The sequence below is a fragment of the Artibeus jamaicensis genome, unplaced genomic scaffold (genome assembly GCF_021234435.1).
Source record: "Artibeus jamaicensis isolate MK-2021 breed Jamaican fruit bat unplaced genomic scaffold, CSHL_Jam_final contig_603, whole genome shotgun sequence".
NCBI classification, from domain to species: Eukaryota; Metazoa; Chordata; class Mammalia; order Chiroptera; family Phyllostomidae; genus Artibeus; species Artibeus jamaicensis.
In genome coordinates, this window is record NW_026521904.1 from 6,137,757 (window position 1) to 6,160,414 (window position 22,658).

The following is a 22,658-nucleotide window of genomic DNA, read 5'->3' on the forward strand; positions in this document are numbered from 1 at the left end:
TTTGCTTATCACTTCATTGGAGAAGGACATTGGCTGTAGGAAGTTTTTGCATCAATGATATATTCTTTCAACGGCTATTAACAATTTTGAAAACAGACTAGTATGTATAAAATTTGGAAGAAAATACACCTGGATGTTTATTAGTATTGTGCACAGTTAGGAGAGGCTGTAAAAACTCAACTTTCCCACTAGTAATATAAAAATAAATAGTGTATATTATCTACAGGATAATATATTTATGTATTTTATATACATATATGTGTTTGTATATATACAAACTGCTTTCTCGCTCTTCAGGTACGTAAAACTTGAGGTTGGTATAGATAAAGATTGTTTGGTAGCACTGTGCATGTCTGTGGTTCCCACCCCTGGAAGGGTATGAGAGGTCCCATAAGTGCCTTTAAAACTACACGTTCCTGGGTCCCTCCCCCAGAGATTCAGTAGTAAGGAGGGTGGGATACAAATGATGTTTTTCTCCCCAACTTTCTTTTAGTAAAGCTCTCCTGATACTATTGGAACCCATAGTCTTCCAATAGTTTGGGGAGCCACAGTCTTTATGCTACTCTGTTAAATGAAGTCTGTGTCATTATTGTTCTTCATTTTGTACTTATTATTTAGGACATTCAGTAAGTGTGTGTGTGTACACTTGTGCGTATCCACATCTGTGTCACATACATGTGTAGAGGTGTATGTACTGCATACACCTTGAACTATCATGCATTGTACACTTCTAAATTGGGAGTGATTGTAACTGATAGTACACACAGACATAGTTTTCATAAAACATAATTTATTGACAAATTTCAAACCTTTTAAGACTAATGCAATTTTATGATAAAAAACATTTTAAAGAAGTGACTAGGATTTATTTTAATTAAAACATGTTTTTTAAATAAAAGAGCAAACACAATCAAAACTCTAATGGATACAGAGAGTAGACTAGTGATTGTCAAAGGGGTGAGGCGTGGGAGGGGAGGGATTACAGTCAATACTATTCTAATAACTACATACGATGTTAGATGGGTACCAGGCTTACCACGGTGATCACTTCATAAGTTATATAAATGTCTAATCACTATGTTGTACATCTGAAACTAATATAATACTAGTTTCAATGATTAGTATGTCAACAATAACTCAAAAATAATTTTTAAATAATCTTTAAAAAAGAGAAAAACAGTAATGTTTGCTCATTATAGAAAATTCCAAAGAGACAGGAAATGTACAGCAGAAAGTATCATTTATTCATAATCCTAAGATTGAGAGTGAACTCTTCTTTACATTTGGAAATATTTCCTGCCACTGTTTTTTTATGTGTGTGTAGATAAACACGTGATGTACTGAGATCACACCAGTTTAATTTTGCAGCAGTTTTTGTCATTACACTATATTTTAAGTGATTTTCTATGTCTTTGAAAGTATTTTAATGCCTTTTACATTCCAATGTCTAAAAGTCGTATGGCTGGTCTATAGTTTATTGAACCAGTTCCCCAACTATTACCCACGTCTGTACATACGCACATACATGCATGGAACCCCAGCAGCTGAATGCTTCATTTAATGCGTCATTCAAACTTTGTCAACGCGTTTTCCTTTTTATTTGACTAATGACCTTACTAAATCAAAAAGTTGTACCAATTTATACTTTATTTACCCATCAACGTTAAGTATTAGTATTTTTTAGATTAAAACTATTTTTTTCAATGATAGTTGACATACAATATTACATTGATCTCAGGTGTCCAACACAGTGACTAGACATTCATGTAAGTTATGAAGTGATCCCCCCAGTAAGTCTAGTGCCCACCTGACATCATACGTAGTTTTCCGAATATTCTTTGTGCTCTACTTTATATCCCTGTGACTTTTCACAATGAGCAATTTGTACTTCTTGACGCTTTCACTTTTTTAACCTCAGTATTAGTATTTTAAAAACTGTACTGATTTAATAGGTGAGAAGGGATTCCATTAGTTTTTTTTTTTACCTACCTAATTAACTTTTATGCCTAGGCAAAACTGAAACGTATTTGTAATACTAATTTCATGTCCTTTGAGCTTTAACTTCTGGTATTTTGCTCTTGTTTTATGCATCGATATTTACCGTCTCCTGTATCCACAATCCCCGCTGCTTTCTAAGTATCATCCCAGCTTCTGCTCAGGTTCCTGGGACGGACTGGGCTTCACCTTGTTCTTTGTCTGTTTCATTTTTTAAAAAATGGAATAACTGAAAGTTTTACACAGGACTTTAGACACTAGCCCACAGAAGAATGTCAAATTTACTGTACTTTTTTTTAAATCATTAAAATAACAAGATAAGAGGTAGGGAAAAAAGCATAAAGATGAAAAATAAAGAAAGAAAGAACAGTCTAGTTGCTTTCAAACCAGACTGCTAGCAGCTCCTAATTCCTCCCTGCCCTGAGCATAAGGACCTGAGAAATGCTATCATCTTTTATCAAACTTTACGTTTCAACTTGAGGTCTGTTGTGGTGAGTGACATAAATCAAGTGAGATTGTTTGATGGAGGTTAAATGTAGTTGTAACAGCAGCACATTGGATGGAAACCAGCATGATTTGATTTGCCAGGGACTCTACTAGATATTTTTTCTTGCAACCTCCTGCTTAATCTTCATTATACCTCTGCAGATCATGGGGATCTTCATTGTTCCTGTTATTATACATATACTTTCTCTGAAGTTAAAAATCATACAACTAATTAGTGGGAGGGTTAACATTCAAGTTCAGGTTAATCTGACTCTACTTCCTCTCAGGGACAATACTATATCACATTCTGGGTTCCAATGCTGCCACCACTCTCATTGCTCATCCTCTCAACCCCCACTTAGTCCTAAATTATGAATTATAATAGAACAATACCATACATATTTCAAAGTGGCTTGTGGAGTGATTTTTTACTCCATAGTAGGTATGTATAGATGAAATATTTAAAGAAAAAGGAATAAATAAATTGCCCCAAAGTCTGGCAGTTAAGTCTAGCTCTGCAGAAACAGAAATTTTAAGGATGATGGTTTGTAAATTTTGTCTGAGCTAATGCCAGTTGCTAATTTGTGCCATACTTGATGTTAATTTTTTTTGTCTTTTCACTGTGCATCTTTTTTTTTAAGCTACACCCTTTCCAAACAGCTTCAAGTGTTTTACCTGTGAAAATGCAGGAGATAATTATAACTGCAATCGATGGGCAGAAGACAAATGGTGTCCACAAAGTAAGTGTGCTGAGCTTGGAAGACTCCTTTGGGATCACACCACATTTAGGTCTCTTAACAAACCAACAGGCTGATGATGCGCTTCTCTAGAAATCAGAGATTCCTTTTAAGAGACTGTCCTGATATCAGACTACTATGAGAATACTTAGAAACTGATGGCATAGCCTCAGTTTGTAGTCGTGTGTTCTTTGAGGAAGGATTTATTAAGTAGTATTCACTTGGGAGGAAAAATAGAGTCAGTGTTGACTAAGGCATTCTAAGAACCTCAGAAATGCTTGATCACAGATACCTCCAGAAAAGTCATACTTACTGGCTAAAGCAAAGGAAGGGTTTTGTGCACTTGAGCTGCATTGTTGTTTGGGGAACTGTTTCATTCATTTGACAAACATTTGAGTGTATTTTTAGTGTGTTCAGTTCACTGATATAGCCATAGTTTAACCCAGTGCCTGGCCTATATTTGGTACTCAGTAAATATTTGTTGATGGAATGAATGGATACCTTTGATTAGGTAGCCAGGGAAATCTTCTCTGAGGAATGTACAGTTGAAAGAAGACCTGAGGACCCAAACAAGCCAGCCACATGGAGATCTGTAGGAATAGCATGCTAATAGGAGGGAACAGCAAATGCAAAGGCTACGAGAGGCAAGATTTGGCCTCTTCAGTGAACAGGGAGAAGGCTGGCCAGTGGGGCTTAGTGGGAGATGGAGAAAGAGTCTCTTGGAGGTAAGGAGTGGGACACACAGGACCTTTTGCTGGTAGTTTGAATATTAATGTAAACATGGTGGGAAGGCTGTAGAGTGGCTTTAAACTAGGGAATGTAAGATACTAGTTGTGTTCCAAAATGTTGCTCTTGCTGCTGTGTAGAGAAAGGATGGTTGGGGACAAGAGTAGAAGGGGACATCAAGTAGAGTCTTTTATTATCTTCAGGTGGAGAAGATGGTGACTTGGACGGGGCTGCTAGGAGGGGAGGGGGTGAGAAGTTGGATGGTTTAATTTATACACATGTGGAGGTGAAGCAGACAGGATGTGCTGATGGATGATGTGGAATTGAGAAACTACCACAGCTATACAGAGACCAGGCTATTCAGATTTTAGAAGTAGAGTGTTTTAGGTTTTCAAGTGGAAAGGCTAAGAAAAACAAACTCTTTCAGAGCTAGAGATTACTGGTTTGGGTCTACTACTGCCTTGAATCTGTTGGAAATTTCTGTATCACACTGTACATAGCAGTGAAACAGCATGCCCTCTTCCAGATAAATCCAGCGTGTGGATCCAAGAAGTAGGACTCAATGAAGAAAGACCTTCTCCTGGGCTTGGGAATCTCAGGCCATGAGTTAGCACAGAGGGTTGTGACATCTACTCAGACAGCACTTTTTGTTATTTCTTTTCAAGAATAATTAATTAACAAAATCTTTTTGGGGGGTTCTTCTACATTTCTGTAGAGCAGTTGCCTTAAATTGTGTGTGTGCTTGCCACTGCATGTGCACCTGTGAGTGTGCACATTTGGGGACTTTTCCCACATTTGGTACAGAAATTTACTTTAATTATTACAAAGTTTTTTTTGAGGATGCCACTCTTTACTACCTTATTTCCAAGGGTGGCATTATTCTTGAACTATTTGCTTTAAATTCTCCTGAAAACTGGGCGGTCGGGTTGGAATAGCAGTAAACTGGGGCATTGATGTCCATCCATCCTTTGTGTCTTAGCTTCATGGAAAATGTGAATTGTACTGAAACAGTTCCTACCAGGTCCATGCATAATGCTCCAGATTGTCATATATTAATCAAAACCATTTTCAATGGGATCATATATATGGATCTCTCTGGGTTTTAGAATTTCATGTGTTGAAACATGTGAACAAAGGGGAAAAGCTGCTGCTTTCACCACTTGAGAAGGTGTCAGTGGTAGAAGGGTGAGGACAGTCAGCTCTTCCACTCGGGAAGCCTGAGAGTGAGAGTGGCAAGGGATGGCCCAACCTTCCTGCATGCTTGCCGGCGCATCCTTGACTGTACACCAGTCAAGCCCCTGAGACGCTAACCACCTATAATTCCAACTGAGGGTGTCATTTCTTACTTTTCAGTTTGTCATTATTTAGGAAAATGATAGTCAGCCGTTTCTTGGGGCCATCGGGCCTGCAGCTATTGTTCGTTGTCATCTCAGGTTTCCTTCCCACCTTTTAGTTTCCCTTCCATGGTTTGTTGGTGTCATTAAAGGAGGATTTCTGTGTAACAGGGTATGACAAGAATGACATTTCTTATTTTATTTACTATGGCTTTTATTCTGACTTTCTAGGGCTACTTTAGGACTTGTGACACTTTGTATGAACACATGCAACCACTAGCTTTCAGTTCCTCGTTGTTTAGAGTAAGGCGAAATGCTTTTCCAGAACATTTGGTAGTTCTCTTTCCTTGTGAATCCAGAAGTCAGCTATCTTGTAGAGCGTGTTACAGCACCATCCATTTTAATATTATGTATACTGAGGGGCCGGATATTTCCTGGTTAGGAGCACAAATCTTGGGAGACTGTCCAGCTTAGAATCCTACCTTCCACCACTTTGTACCTATGTGACTGTAGACAGCAAACAGTGCTTCAGTCTTTCAAAAATCTGTAACGTGAGGATATTAATATGACTTATCTGAAGGATTATTATAAGGATCGCATGAGTGAATACATGTTAGAAGAGTAGCTGGCTGGTGGTACCCACTCAGTATGGGTTTACTATTGTTATTATTAGTTAAAGCTTACAACTGCCCTAGCAAAATGCTAGGGCACTTACTATAATAATTTTACTTAACAGAAAATGAACCTAAAGCAATCTACATATTCAGTGCAATCCCTATCAAAATCCCAATGGCATTTTCACAGAAATACAACAAAAAATCCTCACTTTTATGTGTTACCACTAAAGACTCTGAATAGTCAAAACGTTCTGAAGAAAAAGAAGAAAGCCAGAGGTATAACACTGTCTTATTTCAAACTGTACTAGAAAGCTATAGCAACAAGAACGGTGTAGTGTTGACAAAAATCAGACATACAGACCAATGGAACAGAACTGAGAGCCCAGAAATAAACCCACACATATGAGTGTTAATAGTTTACAACAAAAGAGACAAGGATATACAATGGAGAAAGGAAAGTCTTTTCAATAAACAATGTTGGGAAAACTGGACAGCTATGTGCAAAAGAATGAGACTGGACCACATCTTACAATACACATAACAATGATCTCAAAATGGATTAAAGACTGGAATGTAAGACATGAAACAATAAAATACATAGAAGAAAAATTAAGCTTCTAGGCATTGGTCTCAGTGGCATTTTTGCATGTTTGATTCCAAAGGCAAGGAAAACAGAAGCAAAAATAAAAAATGGGACTCTATCAAATGAAAAAGCTTCTGCAAAGGAAACCATCAACAAAACAAAAAGGCAATAAACCAAGTGGGAGAAGGTATTTGCAAATGATACTTCCAACAAGTGGTTAATATCCAAAATATATAAAGAACTCTCACAGTTCAGCAACAACAACAACCCCAGTCTGATTTAAAAATGGGTAGAGGATCTGAAGAGACACTTTTCCCAATAAAACATACAAATGGCCAGCATATATATGAAAAAATATTCAACTTCACTAGTTATTAGGGAAATACAAATCAAAATCACAATGAGATGCCACCTCACACCTGCTCGAATGGCTATTATCTATAAGACAAATAACAAGTGGTAAAAAGGGTGTGGAGAAAAAGGAACCCTCATACACTGCTGGTGGGAGTGGAAACTGGTATAGCCACTATGGAAAACAGAATGGAGATTCTTCAAAAATTAAGCATAGAACTACCACATGATCCAGTAATTCCTCTTGTGGGTATTTATCCAAAGAATATAAAAACACTAATTCTTGAAGGTGTAAGTACCCCTATGTTCATTACAGCGTTATTTACAATAGCCAAGCTATGGAAGCAACCTCGGCATCCACTGATGGATGAATGGTTAAAGAAGAGTGGTAGAAATACACAGTGGAAAACTACCCAGCCATAGGAAAGATGAAATATTGTCATTTGCAACAACATGGATGGATCTTGAGGATATCGTACTAAGTGAAATGAATCAGATGGAAAAGGACAAAAAACATGTCATTCATTCATATATGGAATATAAAACCAAAAAGTAACAAATGAGCTAACAAAACAAAGCAAAAATCAGGTCATAGGTACAACAGCCAGTTGGTTACTAGAAGGAAGGAAGGGCAAACTGGGTACAGGGGTCAAGTGTATGATAATGGAAAGAAACTAGACTTTTGGAGTGTGCGGTAGAGTACACAGATATTGAATTATAATGTTGTGCACCTGAAATTTACATAATGTGATTAACTAATAGTACCTCAATAAATTGTTTGAAATAATAGTAAAAATAAATAAAAAGAGAATGACCTCAAAGGATCTAATGTGGCTGGCTCGCTGGTGACAAAGGCAATTTCATAAGCCCAGTGTTCTCAACTTTAGTCAAATTTTTTCTCCATTCTTTGACACTGCTGTTATAGTTCCTTCTCAATTAACTAAAAAGCATTATATTGCCCTGAGATTACTGTGGAAGAGTTACAAAACTAAAGCAGAATGTCCTGGGATATTGAATGAAATCACCTTCTTTAAAGAACCCTAAGTAATAAAATGTGAGTGGTTAAAGCTGTAAGGATAAGTCTGTAGAAAAGTGTTAGCTATGAAGACAGGGGTGGGGCAGAGAAAGTAATAAGAGTTAATTGAAGAAGAGGCAAGAAATAGAAATACTTTATGTAAGAAATACTTTATGTAAGAAATAAGGAAGGTGGTTTTTATGTGTACTTTGAAGCACCTGCTTTTCATTCCACATGGCCTATTAACATACAAGGAACAGATGCTGAGTTGCTACAAAGACTGTTCTGATCTCCTGCATTTTGAATGGACATCATTTCATTTTATTTTAGAAGTACAGAACATGGGCATCAGAGAGAGAGATGAGACAGGCAGAGGTACTAACACTTTCACATGAAATGGGCAAACCCGTGGTCTTGCTGAAAAGTTTGTCCAGTTCTTTCTCAGCTTTAGTTGGCACAAAGGACAAGTGCCCATTTTTATTCAGTTTTCTTTTCTTTTTTTAAATCCTCACCCAAGGATATATTTATTAATTTTAGAGAGAAAGGAAGGGGTTGAGAGAGAGGCTGAGAGAAACATTGGTAGGTTGCCTCCTGTGCATGCCCCAGCTGGGGACCGAACCTGCACCCTTTTTGTGTACTGGGTGATGCTCCGACCAACTGGGCAAACCCGCCAGGGCTACATTCATGTGCATAATACATGTGTGCTTCAGAGGCTAATGCCTTTTCAAAAATACCACCTACAAACTCTTGAGTTCTCTGCCATTGTATTTCTTGCCTAGAAACCTAAGGATCATCCTGAATTTTAGTCATTTCTGAAATGACTAAACTCATATTGTGAAGAGTTTCTCTTTTACAATGCAAAAAATGAAGTTGCCTTTTCTTGTCTTCCTGCCTAGATACACAATACTGTTTGACAGTTCATCACTTTACCAGTCATGGAAGAAGTACATCAATCACCAAAAAGTGCGCCTCCAGAAGCGAATGTCATTTTGTTGGCTGCCACCATAGCCGAGATTCTGAACACACAGTAAGCAGTGTATTTGGGCGGAAAGTTACTATTCTAAGGTTTCTTGCTAGTGATGGTTAGTCATATGTCATGGAGATGCAGGAAGGATAAGTAATATGTTGAACATGTTTATACTGTGAGGAAAGACTTCTTTATAGTGATGCAATGGAGACCAAAGAGAAGTTGCAGAATTTCTGTTCTTCAACAAAAATAATGTTACTGAAAGAGAAATGCAGTTCCCAGACTCCAGAGCTAGACCTTCAGCCTTCGACTTTGGGTGGATTGTCTGCGGTCAGACGTGGAAACCCGAGAATAAACCCTCAGTGCGGTCATGACGAGTGCTACCAGGCTCCGCTCACCTGTTTTGGGTCTGGCCAGAAATGACCAAGAACATTGCGCAGGGAAGCTGGACAGTGGAAGGAGGAAAATGGTGGCGCCTTTTACCAAGGAGACCTTGTCTCACCCACTATCTCTGCTTAGATGAGAAAGTGAGAGTCTGAAAGTTAACCTCGGTTCCATACGATGAATTATAGATACATTTTAGATCACTAGATCTCGCTGATTTTCTCATTCTACTGTTCTAAATGAGCATTTTACTCTTTTATATTCTGGAATCCTGAAATGTTTGAGAAAAAATTACTTGAAAGTATGTTAATTTGATGAGTTTTAGAATCTGATTTAGCCCGTATGTATAGAAAATGGTGCTGACTCTGGTGGCTTCTATTTCTGGCTGCACAGAGACGGTCCTGAGAGCTGTTGTGAGTTGTGATGGGGCGGGGGCATCCCAGACCAGCAGAAACAGGACTTCAGGGTGGGGTCCTGGGCATCAGAAACTGGTTTTTTTCTTAAGTTCCCAGGATATTCTGATGTGCAGCCTGGGTTGAAAACCACTGATAAAGATACATAAGAGTCACTACTCTATCTTACCTAGCCATTCTGGAAGTCTCTATGAATGGCTAGGATTATCAGTTCAAGGCATTTTTACCAGGTATTATGACAGGAGATGGCTTCCCCTGAGAAGTGCTATGGGGGAGCAAGCATTTGTCACCTCTCAGCAGCCATAATTAGCAAGCCACCGCTGCTGCAATGGTAGTAATCAGGTGTCGGCATAGACAATAGCGAGAAAGGAAGTCAATGACCAATCCAAAGTGTTTCTTTCTAGCTTTCATTTTTATTTCGGTATTTTTCCTTACAAGCCTTTAGAAGATTTATTGACTCAATTAGACTGTCTCATTCAGTTCCCCTTCCTCTTCTTCCCTTGCTCATGCTTGGGGTGATACGAATAGATCACAGTTAAAATGGAAAGATTTTCCAGATGGTCCTTATTTTCAGGTCAATGGAGTGCTACCAAAGGGCCTGTGGTACCATAGGCCATCTATGGTACCAATGGTACCATAGACTGGAAAATCAACCTCATTCTGTCTGTCCTCAGACAGCTTGAGAAGCCTTTCTCTTTTTTTGTTTTGCCCTTCCCTCTTCTTCCTATTCTTCATTCTCTCATTCTCCTCCCCTCTTCACTTTGTAACAGGAGTGCAGGTCTTGCTGTGAAGGAATGATCTGCAATGTGGAACTACCCACCAACCACACTAACGCGGTCTTCGCTGTAATGCACGCTCAGAGAACGTCTGGGAGCAGCGCCCACACTCTCTACCTGCCAGCACTTGCCTGGGTCTTCATGCTTCCATTGATGTGATGCCATTATTTCCAGGAAGGGCAGAGACCAGCCCTCTGAAGCACAAACTGAAAACTGTGTAAACAGTGAACTCTTGAGCAAAGACAAATTTTGCATTTGGTGAGGAGTACAGTTGTTTGCTTAGCTAACTAAAATGCTCTTGCATGAGGCCATGGGATTGAGGAAGGGAATGTGGCCCGGACTGAGGGCATTATCTGGCTTCCAGGCTTCCTGGTCAAAAAGGCTGCATTACGTCACTTTTGCAGGGAGGATCCTGCCAGCATCTACAATGGGCAGGTTGTGGTAGTTGATATTGTCCCTGCCTGACTGGTCCTTTAGCTGAAAGGGCTCCTTGACCTCACTGACTCCTGCAGAGGCTGCTGGCTCAGATCCTCTTATTCTGGGATTAGCTCAGAGTGTCTGTAGGAAATCTAAACCTTCCCCTGATGAGAAAGCAATTTCCCTGACAATGTGTAGTCAATGGGAAAGGCAAGTAAAGGAGGAAAACGTCCTGTTGAATGACTATAAAACTCATTTGTTAATTGTGTGTTGGGAGGGGAATAAAGCTTTTAAGTTATACAGTGCAAAATGCCTGCATGTGTATTTGTTGACTTCCATGAAGATCTCAGAGGAAAGATGTCTGCCAGTGTCATAAAGAAGGTCACTGCAGTGATGTTTTCCATGCATCCTGGAGGATTCTTTTCTGGCTTAAAGTATAAAATTTCATGCCCAAGTGACTTAGTCTTTATTTTTCCCTTTGGGGAAGTATACTTCTTTGGATGCTAAATGCAAAATTAGTGAATTGAGATGGTCGGAAAACTTCCCTGATTAGGATGGATGATATCATCCCAGGAGAAGCAGAGTGAAGTTCAAGAACCTGGCCCACATGGTCGGTCAGCTTCTGAATGGCAGGGCCACCAAGGGGACCTTTGTAAAAACACCCTAAAACCTTTTGTCCCGTCGTTTCCTTTTCTTTCCCTTGTATAACAGTCTCAGAATTTCAAATGAGCACCTTCTTTTTACTCCTAGAATCCTGATTTTCTGCCTTACACTTTGGGATCATCTTTAGACACTCTGCCTTTGTACAGATAGTGACGAGTTAACAGGGTCCTTGTTAACCAGCCATGAGGACACTGAGTGCTCCACAGAACCCATTAACAGTGCCGTCCTTGCCACATGCGCTCGCCTATGAGGGGGGTTGGCAAATTGTGGCCCATGGGCCAAACGTGACTCAGTGTTCTTAGTCTGCTAGACTGCTGTAATAAATATACCATTGATTGAATGGCTGAAGCAACTACTTTCACTCCTCACAGTTCTGGATGCTGGGAAGTCCAAGGCCAAGGTGCTGGCAGACTGTTGTCTGCTGAGCACCCTGATCCCGGTTTGCAGAACACCATCAGTTTGGAGAGTCACAAGGCAGAGAGCAGGGAGAGAGCTCCATTCCCTTCCTTCCCATTCATGAGGGCTCTACATTCCTGATCTAATTATCTCTAAAAGGTCTCAAATCCAAATACCATCACGTGAGGAATTTAGGCTTCAACATATGAATTAGAGTTGGGGGCAGGTAAACATTTAGTCCATAGAAACTACCAACTTTTGTGAATAAAGTTTTATTGGAACATAGCCCTATCTTTTTGTTTATGTATTGTCTCTGATTCCTTTCACGCTACAACAGAAGAATGGGTAGATAAGTGCAGCAGAGCACGGATGTGCCACAAAGTCTAAAAGATTTATGGCTTTGTCCTTTACAGTAAAAGTGCTGACCTCTAACCTCTGAAATGGTGACCCTGCATTGGGAGAAAGCTGCTGGCTTTGCAGGGGCAGGGTGCTGGTGGTGGTTATGCAGCCTGTGCAAGGGTTTGCCACATCACTTCACTTACTTTCTTTGTTTTCTGCATCAGTGAATTTTTCTTCTGTTTTGTTTGTTCCACTCATTTGATTCAGTCTCTTAGTAATTACGTGCTCTTGTCAGGTTCTGGGCTGTGTGTCTGTTTTTTCTCTTGATGCACTGGGAGCCTTTCAACTTTAGGCTCTTTAGCTTGTAATAACGCGGGGAGGGGGAGGACGTCATTATCTCCCCGTCTCTGGTTGATCCGCAGACTCACCTGCAAGCATCAGTTTTGAAGCCTGATGTACATTCATCCCACCTTTCACTCAGCACCTCGAAGTATTTGAGTTTTCATAGTTATGCTTGTTTGAAATTAATTATATATGGCTTCACTTGGAACATTTTAATACCATCTTCGCTGTCTTTTTATTCCTCAGGGTTTCTTTTGACTGTGTAATTGACGAATTGTCTGGTGAAAAAAAAACCATTAGCAGACATTTTTTTCTGATTTCATTTCTGCTATCTAGATAAATGAATTTTTCTTTGTGTGTGTTTTTTTCTTTTCCAAGGAAACATTTTAATTTTCTCTTCTTCACCCCCCCCCCCCACATCACACTTGTATGGATTTCACTCCAGAAGCATTTAAAGCAGGGCTGTGTTGTGCAAAAGAGAGAACACACAGAGGAAACAAACTCCTGGCAAAGATAGCCTGGTAAATTGGGGTGCCAGATCTCCAAATAAAGACATGGAATGATCCATTAAATCTGAATTTTAGAGAAAGAACACATAATTTTTTAGTATGGGTTCTTTGTGGACTCATAAGTCTGGCCCATCTGAGGCAGTGTTTTCCAATTTTTGGAGTAAATCAGAATCCGCTGGGTGACTTCAGAACAATAAAATTCCCAGGGCATCCTGGAGATGCTCATCGGTAGATCCAGGATGCAGTGCAAGCCTAACCCCAAATTGAATGTGAAATGAAAAAAATTTAAAAAGCTCTCAGCTGACAGTGATGTCCATCCAGGTGTGTTGCTCTTGATGTGAGAGGATTATTTCTTCCTCTGAAGCCCATTTCTTGGCCACATAATTGGAAAGGTAATGACTAATAAGCATGTGCATGGGTAACATGGGCTATAGCCCTGGTTCTCAAAGTGTGGTCCCTCACCAACGGGATCAGCATTAGCTAGAAACTTGTTAGAAATGCAAAACCTCCATTTCGGACATACTGAATTGGAAACTCTGCGAGTTCAACATGTATGTTAATAACACTTCCAGGTACTTCTGATGCGCACACAAAATCCAGAACCACTGGACCAACCGGAGGAGTGCTTCCCAAATGCCTTCAGTAAGTGGGTCCCTGTTGGCTGTATGAGATCACTCATACAGGAAGCTGGTATAAATTGGAAGGTGAAAGAGAAGAAAAGACAGAAAAATAAAGCAAAATGGAACTCCAGAAAGTTAGATCTGCTATGTCTCAGTTGTGTCAGAAAATCTGTATTTTTAACAAACCGTACAACTGATTCTGATACATAGTCGCTTTGGGAGCCGTTAAACTAGACAGTAAGAGGGGAATGTAATGTTAGGGACCAAAAGGCCCAGGCTCCAACACTTGACCTTTGAGTTTTAACGTGAACATCCTCTGCATTGTTGATTCTATGTAGTGTCTCCAATGTAATTTAAAAACTAGAATACAAAAAGTAAATTCAATCATTAGAGTCCATTATATGGATTTTTTTATTCCATTGCATAGGGACCTGGCATGGCGAAGTACCAGAAGCTTGAGACTAACTTTATTTTCCTCTAGTGAGCAAGAAATCAAAAGTATTTTGTTGTCAAATGTCCAGTGAGAATTGGAGAGTGGGTGCAGGAGAGGAGGAGAATGTATAAATTTGTTGTTATAAAGGAGACAAGGGAATTAGCTATGAATATGAGGAGGGTGAGGGAATGGCCCATCAAAGGTCCATTTTGAATAGACCTGCATGCTAGGATAAACTTGGAATTCCTGTCCATCAATTATGATCTGAAAAGAAAAAAGAAAAAAATGGTACCAAAAAAATTTTTCCCCCAGCTATATCTAAACTCTTCTAAACCCAACTCAGTGAAGTTAGTCGTCAGAAATTGCAGGCATTATTTTCCATATAATCTGCATTCTGTCATGTCAGTCACTGTGTAAAACATATTTCATAACAACAGGAAAGGGGGGGTCGGTTTCTGTTTTTCACTGGGAAAGAATTTACAAAGCCCTGCAAGGCGTGAAAGAGCAGTGTGAACCGGCATGGACTTGGAAGGTGAAGTGTGGAATCAGGAAAATACACTGCATGTTTGTGAAATTACTGACTCTTATGCAAAATCTTTGTGACAGGTAGATTGCCATCTTCTAAAACTTTGCTCTATCCTTTGAATATGGAGGTTTTATTTTCTCCCTGGAGCCTGTGATTTGTGGAGGGCTCCATCACAATGCCGGATGTGCCTGGGCACACACTCTGACAGAAGACAGAGGTCGGTGGCAGATGCCCAAAGGTGAACGTTGTGGAAACTGGAAAACACATGGCTGCCATAATTTGAGTCTGCTGTAGGCATGGTGCCACCGCTGTGCACCTGAAACAGTACTCTCACACGGTCCACTTTTCCCTTCACCTTCACAATCCTATTTCCCCATCCTTCCTCACTGCCTTGGCCTCTGAGCTGTCTTTAGAGTAATCCAGAACTGGAGATAACTAGGACTGGGCTGTGAAAAACAAGGCATTGGCAGCCTGACCCTGAATCTGCATTTTTAACAAGCATCCTATCACGACACAGGTCATTCTGATACTGGTAGTCTTTGGCCATCAGTTCAGAAGCAATAGTGCAGGGCCTCAGTGTAATGCTGGAGGATGCTTAAACTGAGAGAATCACGATTCCTAAACCTTTGCACATGTGCTTTTCTGGTCTATGAAAATTGGTCCAGCTAAGGGGCTCGGAGCACCTGGAGGACACTGGCCTGGCAGAGCTGCTGTGTTGGGAACGGTCCTGGGAAGCCTGGGACATGTGGGAGCTTCGGGAAACCCGGTCAGCAGGGATGGGGTGGGGGCTCTTCCAGGCAAGCGGGATGACCAGGGTTCTGACCATTGACTAAACTCCCTGTGAGTCATGGCTGAGTGAGGCAGTAAGAAGCAAAGCCAGGGCAAGGTGAGTGCATCTAGGGGGGTGGGGGGGCAGAACCTAAAAATACTCTTCAAAGGAGAATTAGCAACATGGAGCAAACAGTTTTGGAGATATATTCTGTTAAAGTTGTTGAGGGTCTAACGGGGCAGGGGGACCTTTCATAGAGTGTGGTATCTATCAGGATGACCTCAGCTGCAAGTGACTGAGAGCCCCAATCAAACTGATGTAAAAAAGTGTATTGTCTCACATAACTGGATGTTCAGAGGGAGAGTAGGTTCTAGGGTGGACTTAATCCTGTGGTTTTAGCTCCATTCTCCACTGTTCTTTTCATTCTCACCTTCCCCGTGTCTTTTGGTGAGGAGATGGCCATTGCTGTCCTATTCTGTCCACCCAGTGTCCAGGGCAGTAGACAGGGGTCGGGGGCATGGTGGAAGGTATTACGGGACACTCACCAGGAAGAGAAGAAGGTCTCCTTCACCCAGGATCCCAAAGATCACAAGCAAGGTGTGGTCACCCTCAGTTTAATACAGCTAAAGGGAGTTCAGTGTCTCCTGAGGCATATGTGGACAGCAGGTAAATATCTGAGCAACATGGGAACTAAAAAGGATCAAGAAACAGTTGTGGCTGGGCAGCTCAGTTTCCCGCCAGCTAAAGCTGTGTTGGGGGGCAGTTGTTAAGGGAGCTGAGAAAGGGCTCTCATTGGAAACAAGGGAGCTGAGCCCTCCGGAGCTGCACAAACTTGCTCTAACCACACAGCTAGTGGGGAAGCAGATCCGGTCAGAGGAGCTCCCCTGCCTCTTGTAATTCCCACTGCACTCTCTTTTGATTAACGTGCATTGCAAATCCCCAAGGAGTCCAGAAAGTATGCAGCACTTCCTGTCTACTCCACAAGAGCAGCTTTTCTTCCACAAGCATCTGGGATCCATAGAACACACTTTGTTTAGCCAAGAGCAGTTTGCAAATGTAGAGAAATAAAAGGGAACGGCTGCAGAACATGAGGCGGGTAAGACAATGACTTCTAGAATTAGTAATGTGTCCTAGGTACTTGATGGGTATGTGCTGACTACACGAAATCCTTCAGAAATGCTTATTCTCCAAGATCTTGGGCTCCATCTAGTACATACCCATTTCCATTATCTGTAGGTGAGTCAGAAACTTGAGAAACTGCCTTAAAAGAGGGCAGTTTTAATGTTTTTTTAGTGTTTGTAATTGTTCCTGCATCAGTTGACCTATTCAGTGTCCTGCACTGATTTGAATCCCACTCATGGCATTTTCCTCGAGATCTGAAGGGCCTATCACTCCTTAGGACTCTGCTATAAACCAATCAAGGAGGCGGTGTTTTCTGAGAATGTTTTCTTCTTGTTCACTCTCTTTCCATGTGCTTTCTGAAGAATGATCAGAAATAGTCATGTGTTATTTCTAAATATTTTTACATTTATTGTGAAATTAATCTTGAGTCTGAAATAGATTCTGACTCAAGATTACTATTAAGTATTTATCCTCATTTTAACTAATGAATTTAGGCCAAAATTCACTGATGGACTGAAGATGCGTTTTGGTCAGATGTGTAGACAGACACTAAAGGAAAGTTCCGCTACAGTGCGTCCAGCAAAGGAAAATGAAGATGCAACTCAGTTGAAATATCAAATAAAGAATAATAGCCCAGCATTTTGCCTAACTTAGGTAAATGCACATTTTTTCTGGTGAGTCTCTTCTTGTAACTAATCAGAAATCCAAATGTCTACCATTGATTTTAGATGATGTTTCCACAGTCCTATTCAAAATCTGGCTCTTTTGTACTTACCTGGCCTTAAAAATTCTGGAATTTGAGGAAAGACAAGAGGAAGGTTTTGATTATAGTTGTAACAGTGTCTCATCTTTAACTACCTGGGGCAGGGAGCAATTATTTGACTGATACATAATAGATTGGTGAAATAATTCTACATGACATTAGTATTTTTCTTTTTTAATGCAGTGTTTCAAAGTGAAAAGTGAGTTTAATTAAGTGGAAAGATAATCCATGATTTAATAAGGTAATGATAATGAAGCACATAGTACAAACGAAGGGACAAGCCAAAAACATGGAGTTTATGATTAGGAAGAAAACAGTTAAATAGTTTGAGGCAAAACTTTGACTCCAAAAAAAAAAAAAAAGCAAGAATGCTAGATCTTATCTACTTTTTGAGTGAGGCAAGAGGTGAAGCCAAATCTTCTGCATTTCTGTATCTACGGCTGCTCTGGAAATGCAATTACCTGAAGTGGTTTGAAGTCTCTTGTCAGACACGGATAAGTGTTTGTGCTAACAATGCGAGGACGACCCTGACGTATGTGGGGTGCAGTTAGTTCTCAGGGCACACGTGCAGAATCTTAATAAGCATTTAATTCTTTTCCTCAGAGAAGCCTGCTGTGCCTGAAGGGGATGGGTAATCTGAGATTTGCACGGGCAAGTTAGAAAACCACACGTGTGGAGGGGCTGTGCAGTGACGCCCTCTTGGAATCTCTGCTGGGGTCGGCAGTGCAACCTTAAATTCTGAGTCCAGCCTGGCCTACCAGGTTCCCGCTGAGGAGCTGCAGCCATTACAGCCAGGGTTTAGAATGCCCTGACATCCTAAAGGCACTGAGACCCGGGTTATGGAATGAGATGGCTTTTTCTCCTCTGGTTCTCTTGGATAGAGAATGGGTGAATAACCTTGAGGGTCAATAGGTGTGAAGGTGAATTATTTATAAGACACAAGTGGGAGATGGATTTGCAATCTAATATATTATTCTGTTTGCGAATCTGCTTTTCTCCATCCCTGGTTTTGCTTCATGGACTGAACTCCTGCCTGATTTTTAAGGTAAATTTCTAAGACTCTGAAATTGTAGCCAAATTTTGATGTATTCATCCTTTGCAGGGAACACTTAGAAACCAACCTCTGGCAGAATCCTTAATAAAAATGAATAGGTAAGAAGGGGTGAAAAATAAAGAAAGAAGCCTAGAGCCCAAAAGTCCTCAAAGCGAATAACAGCCCTTGAAGAACCGAATGAATCCTGGGTGTGTGACACAAGAGATATGATTGTAAGTGAAAAAAAAAACGAGGCCCTGGAGGCCCTCAACTCCCTGTTCCCATCTCCTCCGACTATGCCCAGTGTTGATTCCTGTAATAGGGCCAGTGGCAGGTGAGCCGTGGCCTTGTCCAACAATTCATATCTGTTAAAACGAACCATGGGATGCTTTTCACAAAGTCCTTAATCTCACCAGCATTTGCCATCTTGTTTGTGCATATTCTTTATCCTCCACCCACCTCTTAATTATTGCAAAAGAATGAAGTAATGACTCCTAAGACCTGGTAGTCAGCAAGTGCTGCAAAAAGCATGAACTTATATTACCTCCATTTCATTTTAAGTCAATCAGATATATTTTATGTGCTACCCTTTATATTTCAGTGCTTTTGAAGTCATTAAGATGCCCCCTCTGCACCCATCAAATTGACTTCATTTTATTGACAAAAAGAGAGATTCTCATTTTGTTTTCATTAACTGGTTAGATTTCCTCAAACTCCAAATGCCTAATTTTTTTAAACAATAGGAAGTAAATGCTTTATATTATGTGATGTGCAGGGCTTCTATTTAATGCATTGTTTTGCTAATTTTCTTTAGGCAAATAAGCAAATTAATTTATATAAGGTATTAATGCCAATTATTAATCCTTTTCATTTTGTTGGTTTCAGCAATTTTTGCTGCAACCGGATGGAAATTGATTTTATCAAGTTTGGCAACACTGCAGTGTTTTATAACCTTTGCAACCATGCTTATTTGAAAGGCTGGGTTTAATTATCCTTTTTTTTTTTTTGGTCTGCATCTCAAGATGCTGATGGTAACAGTTCTATTGCACTTGACAGTTAAAAGTAAATTCATCTTGAGCGTTTCTACACCGCCCTTGATGCTCGTCACATAAGGAGACTTTAATATGCTCACCAGAAAAACACCAGCCTAGCTCATCTGTTCCTTAGTTTTCACATTTATTTTTCTAAATACATATCTCAGCTACAAGGCAATGGAGAAAGTGGGCCTTTGGACAGAACAGAACCTGATGTGGTCAGTTCTCTCTGAGACTGGAATGAAAGGTCCACTGGGATTCAAGACCCTTGGAAACCAGAGGAGCTTGGATCTTCCCCTGTTGCAATGCCTTTAATGTGACTTCCCAATTCTATCTCCTTTTGGTGTCTTTTCACGTTATCCCTTTTCCTGAGGACTGCTCCCTGACCCTCTTGGTCCTGTAGCTTCTTCTGACTCACACTGGAATCCTTCATGACTTGGGCTGTCTGGGCCCTTGTCCCTTTTCTGTCTCATGACTTTTCTGCATTTACATCTGTGGCACAATTTGAGTTGCTCAGTGCTTTCTTGCTTTGGAAGTCGTTTCCACACCAGACTCCCACACAGTCACATGTCCAGCTTAGAGGCTGGTTCCCCCTGGTCCCATGGACTGTGGTCCAACAATAGTGGGGAGCTGGAGTGTGGCTCACAGGTGAGGGAGCATGGCTGCCTGGTGCTCCCCTCCGTAAGGCAGCTGGGCGGGGCAGTCCCCTTTATTACAAGTGGTGATGGGTAGGCTAGGTGTTCTGACCGGTTGGGACCCCAAATGATATGTGAGGACACACTTTTGAGGGCCTTTTTAAAGCTACTTGTGACAATATAGGGGCATTTCCTCTCTTGGTCTCTCCTCACTTCCACATTCTAACCTTCCCCAATGTCAAATTTATTCCATCAGCATTTGAATTTCAATTAACAAGATCATGTCTTGCCAGCTATCACATTTTCAGTGGCTTAACATTTTGCTGATAAGTGGTGTGGGAAACATTTTGTGTTCCAATGTTCTGGACAGCGAGGGTTATGTTTATAAAAAGATAAAATCCACAGAGACACAAAGAAGGTGACAGAGGTGACAGCCCAGAATGCTTGTTTTTCCTTTGGGTCGAACTTTTATTAGTTGTTCTTAGTTTTCAAATCAACACCTGGTCATGCAGCAGAGAAGGAGGCTGCGAGTCCAGGGTTACTCTTACTGGGATAGGGAATTAGGACGCGTGAGACTATTTATGTGTAGTGCATTTAATTAAATCTCACGGAGGCGAAGTCCATCTTGAATGCATGTGAGCTGTAACTCACTGCATGTCTGCTGGTGTTGCTGTTGTGATAATTGCTACAACATTCATCAGTCTCTCCAAGTAGCCATACTTAATTAGGAGGCAGATATGACTCCACTTTTGGAGACTTACCATCTAAATATCTTATTGTAGCATTTCCGATTTCTTGCTAATCTTGCTGGTAGGTAGATCTGTCCCATAAAATAGAGGCCAGGCTGATAAGGTATGCTTTAAGAAAGAATATTAAAGTAAGGAATAAGCAAGACAGCTTTCTCTGATCAATATTCAATTAGTCCTTTTTGTCTTTATCCTGAATTTTTAGATGATGGGGTTGCATTTCTTCCTTATGCTCAGGTAGGATTAGGCTTTCCTGGAGAAAATTGCTGAGAAATGTCTGAAACTGAAATATAACCAGATTTTTAAAAAAAACAAGCCATAGGGATAAAGGTGTTTAGTAAAACAATAAAATAATGAAAACCAAAACCTGATTAAAATGTATATTCTTGCCTCTATGCTTTGGGGAAGCTTCAGTGCAAAGTCTTGAGGAACAGAGTGGATTCTAGATGACAAGTTTGCATCAGAAGTAATCTAAGCAGCATGTCTTACTTCTGGGGGCATGGTCAATTTCTAGCCCCAACATGACAGTACAAGGTCTCTGGGTCTCTAAACACTGGGCACACCAAGCTGGGTCTCTCCCCTTATTCTTCTGGCCCTCCTCCCCTTGCAGGGGATGGGGGTCCTCCCTGCCCTTTGCCTTTGCCAGTGGGTATGGGAGGGGTGGCAGTTCAAGTGAAGGTCTCTCATAATTCTAGTTTTCTGGGTCATTTGATTTATTTAAGTACCTGCAATGCCAAGGCCCCTGGGCATTCATCCAACTAACTGCTTACCTTTCCATAAATAATGTCATCTCTAGGACTCAAGTGAATGAGGCCAAAGGCTGGCTACAGGGTGGTCTCTCCTGCTCCCTGAAGGTTAAGGGATTTGGACTGTCAGTGTATAAGAGCTTGTATAGAAAAGTACTCCCAGATCAGCATTTTATAAACAAACTCACTCAATAATCAAATCTCAAAGCATTTCTATAATCTCCATGTGGGTTTTGTTTTGGTTGGTGTAGAGAAGTGGGCCCTAGAAACTGATGTGGGGAATTAAAATTTAACACCCATTGATTAACCCTAACAGATTCACATTGACAAGGCAAAGTCCAACAAGCTGATGTCCAAATTGCAGTCAAGAATCGACAGATTGATGAATTATGTGTTTTAATGCCAAGTCAAGGAAATTCAAACGATGTTTGAAAATTCAAATCCTTTAATATTTGCTCCTGGACCCTAATGATTAATTTAAACACATCATACTAGTTAAATGAACTAATCATTAACCTTGGTCCTTGCCATGAACCAGCACCATAATCAATAAATGATATTTGTTCTTTTCTGCCAAATAGTTGGGACATTAAGTGTCTGGACAATACTTGCAATGAATACTCGAGAGAGGGAGCAGCCTCTTCTAGCCTGTGACAGAGGGGTTCTCTTGGGTATGGTGATGCCCACATCATCACGCAGAACAAATAGATGGAACCAAGATATATTCATGAAATGCTCAGCATACCCACTTTGAGGAGCTTGGGGACCAACAGTGAAAGAGTAATTATAGTTATTTCTAAAATCTTCCCCAAAGTGCTGTTTTCTGTAGCACCTGGTTTTCTAAATCCTTCTGCCTATTTCTCCCACCTACAAAGATAAACACTTTTCTCTTTTCCTACTGCCTGTGCTTCTTAATGCTACGCAGTACTTAGAGGTCAGCGTGTGGCCCCCTCTGTATTAATCCTGTCCCTAATCCTCCCTATTGCCAAGTTTGAACAAAACCTCATGGAAGGTTAGGTGGTCTTGGAAAGGAAATACAACACAGAATTAGTGACCACTGATGCTGGAAATGGCTGCACAGGGTCACTCCACGGGGCCCTCCCTGGGCCGGCAGCCAGCTCATTGCCACCCTTCCTTCCTTACCTGGCCCACATCATCCCCAATCACCAGACCTCCACTGT

The 22,658-nt window shown here is 40.7% G+C and overlaps 1 protein-coding gene across 8 annotated transcripts in view; it reads left to right on the top strand.

Moving 5' to 3' along the window:
- Positions 1-11,101, top strand: part of LYPD6B (LY6/PLAUR domain containing 6B) — a 166,825-nt gene extending 155,724 nt beyond the window's left edge. For all 8 annotated transcript variants that reach the window (XM_037167678.2, XM_037167681.2, XM_037167680.2 and 5 more), the window contains 3 exons: positions 3,123-3,221; positions 8,741-8,871; positions 10,379-11,101. In XM_037167678.2, coding sequence (XP_037023573.1) covers positions 3,123-3,221; positions 8,741-8,871; positions 10,379-10,543 — 395 coding nt within the window. In that variant the 3' untranslated portion in view covers positions 10,544-11,101. The remainder of the gene's footprint in view (positions 1-3,122; positions 3,222-8,740; positions 8,872-10,378) is intronic.
- The last annotated feature ends 11,557 nt before the right edge of the window (positions 11,102-22,658 follow it).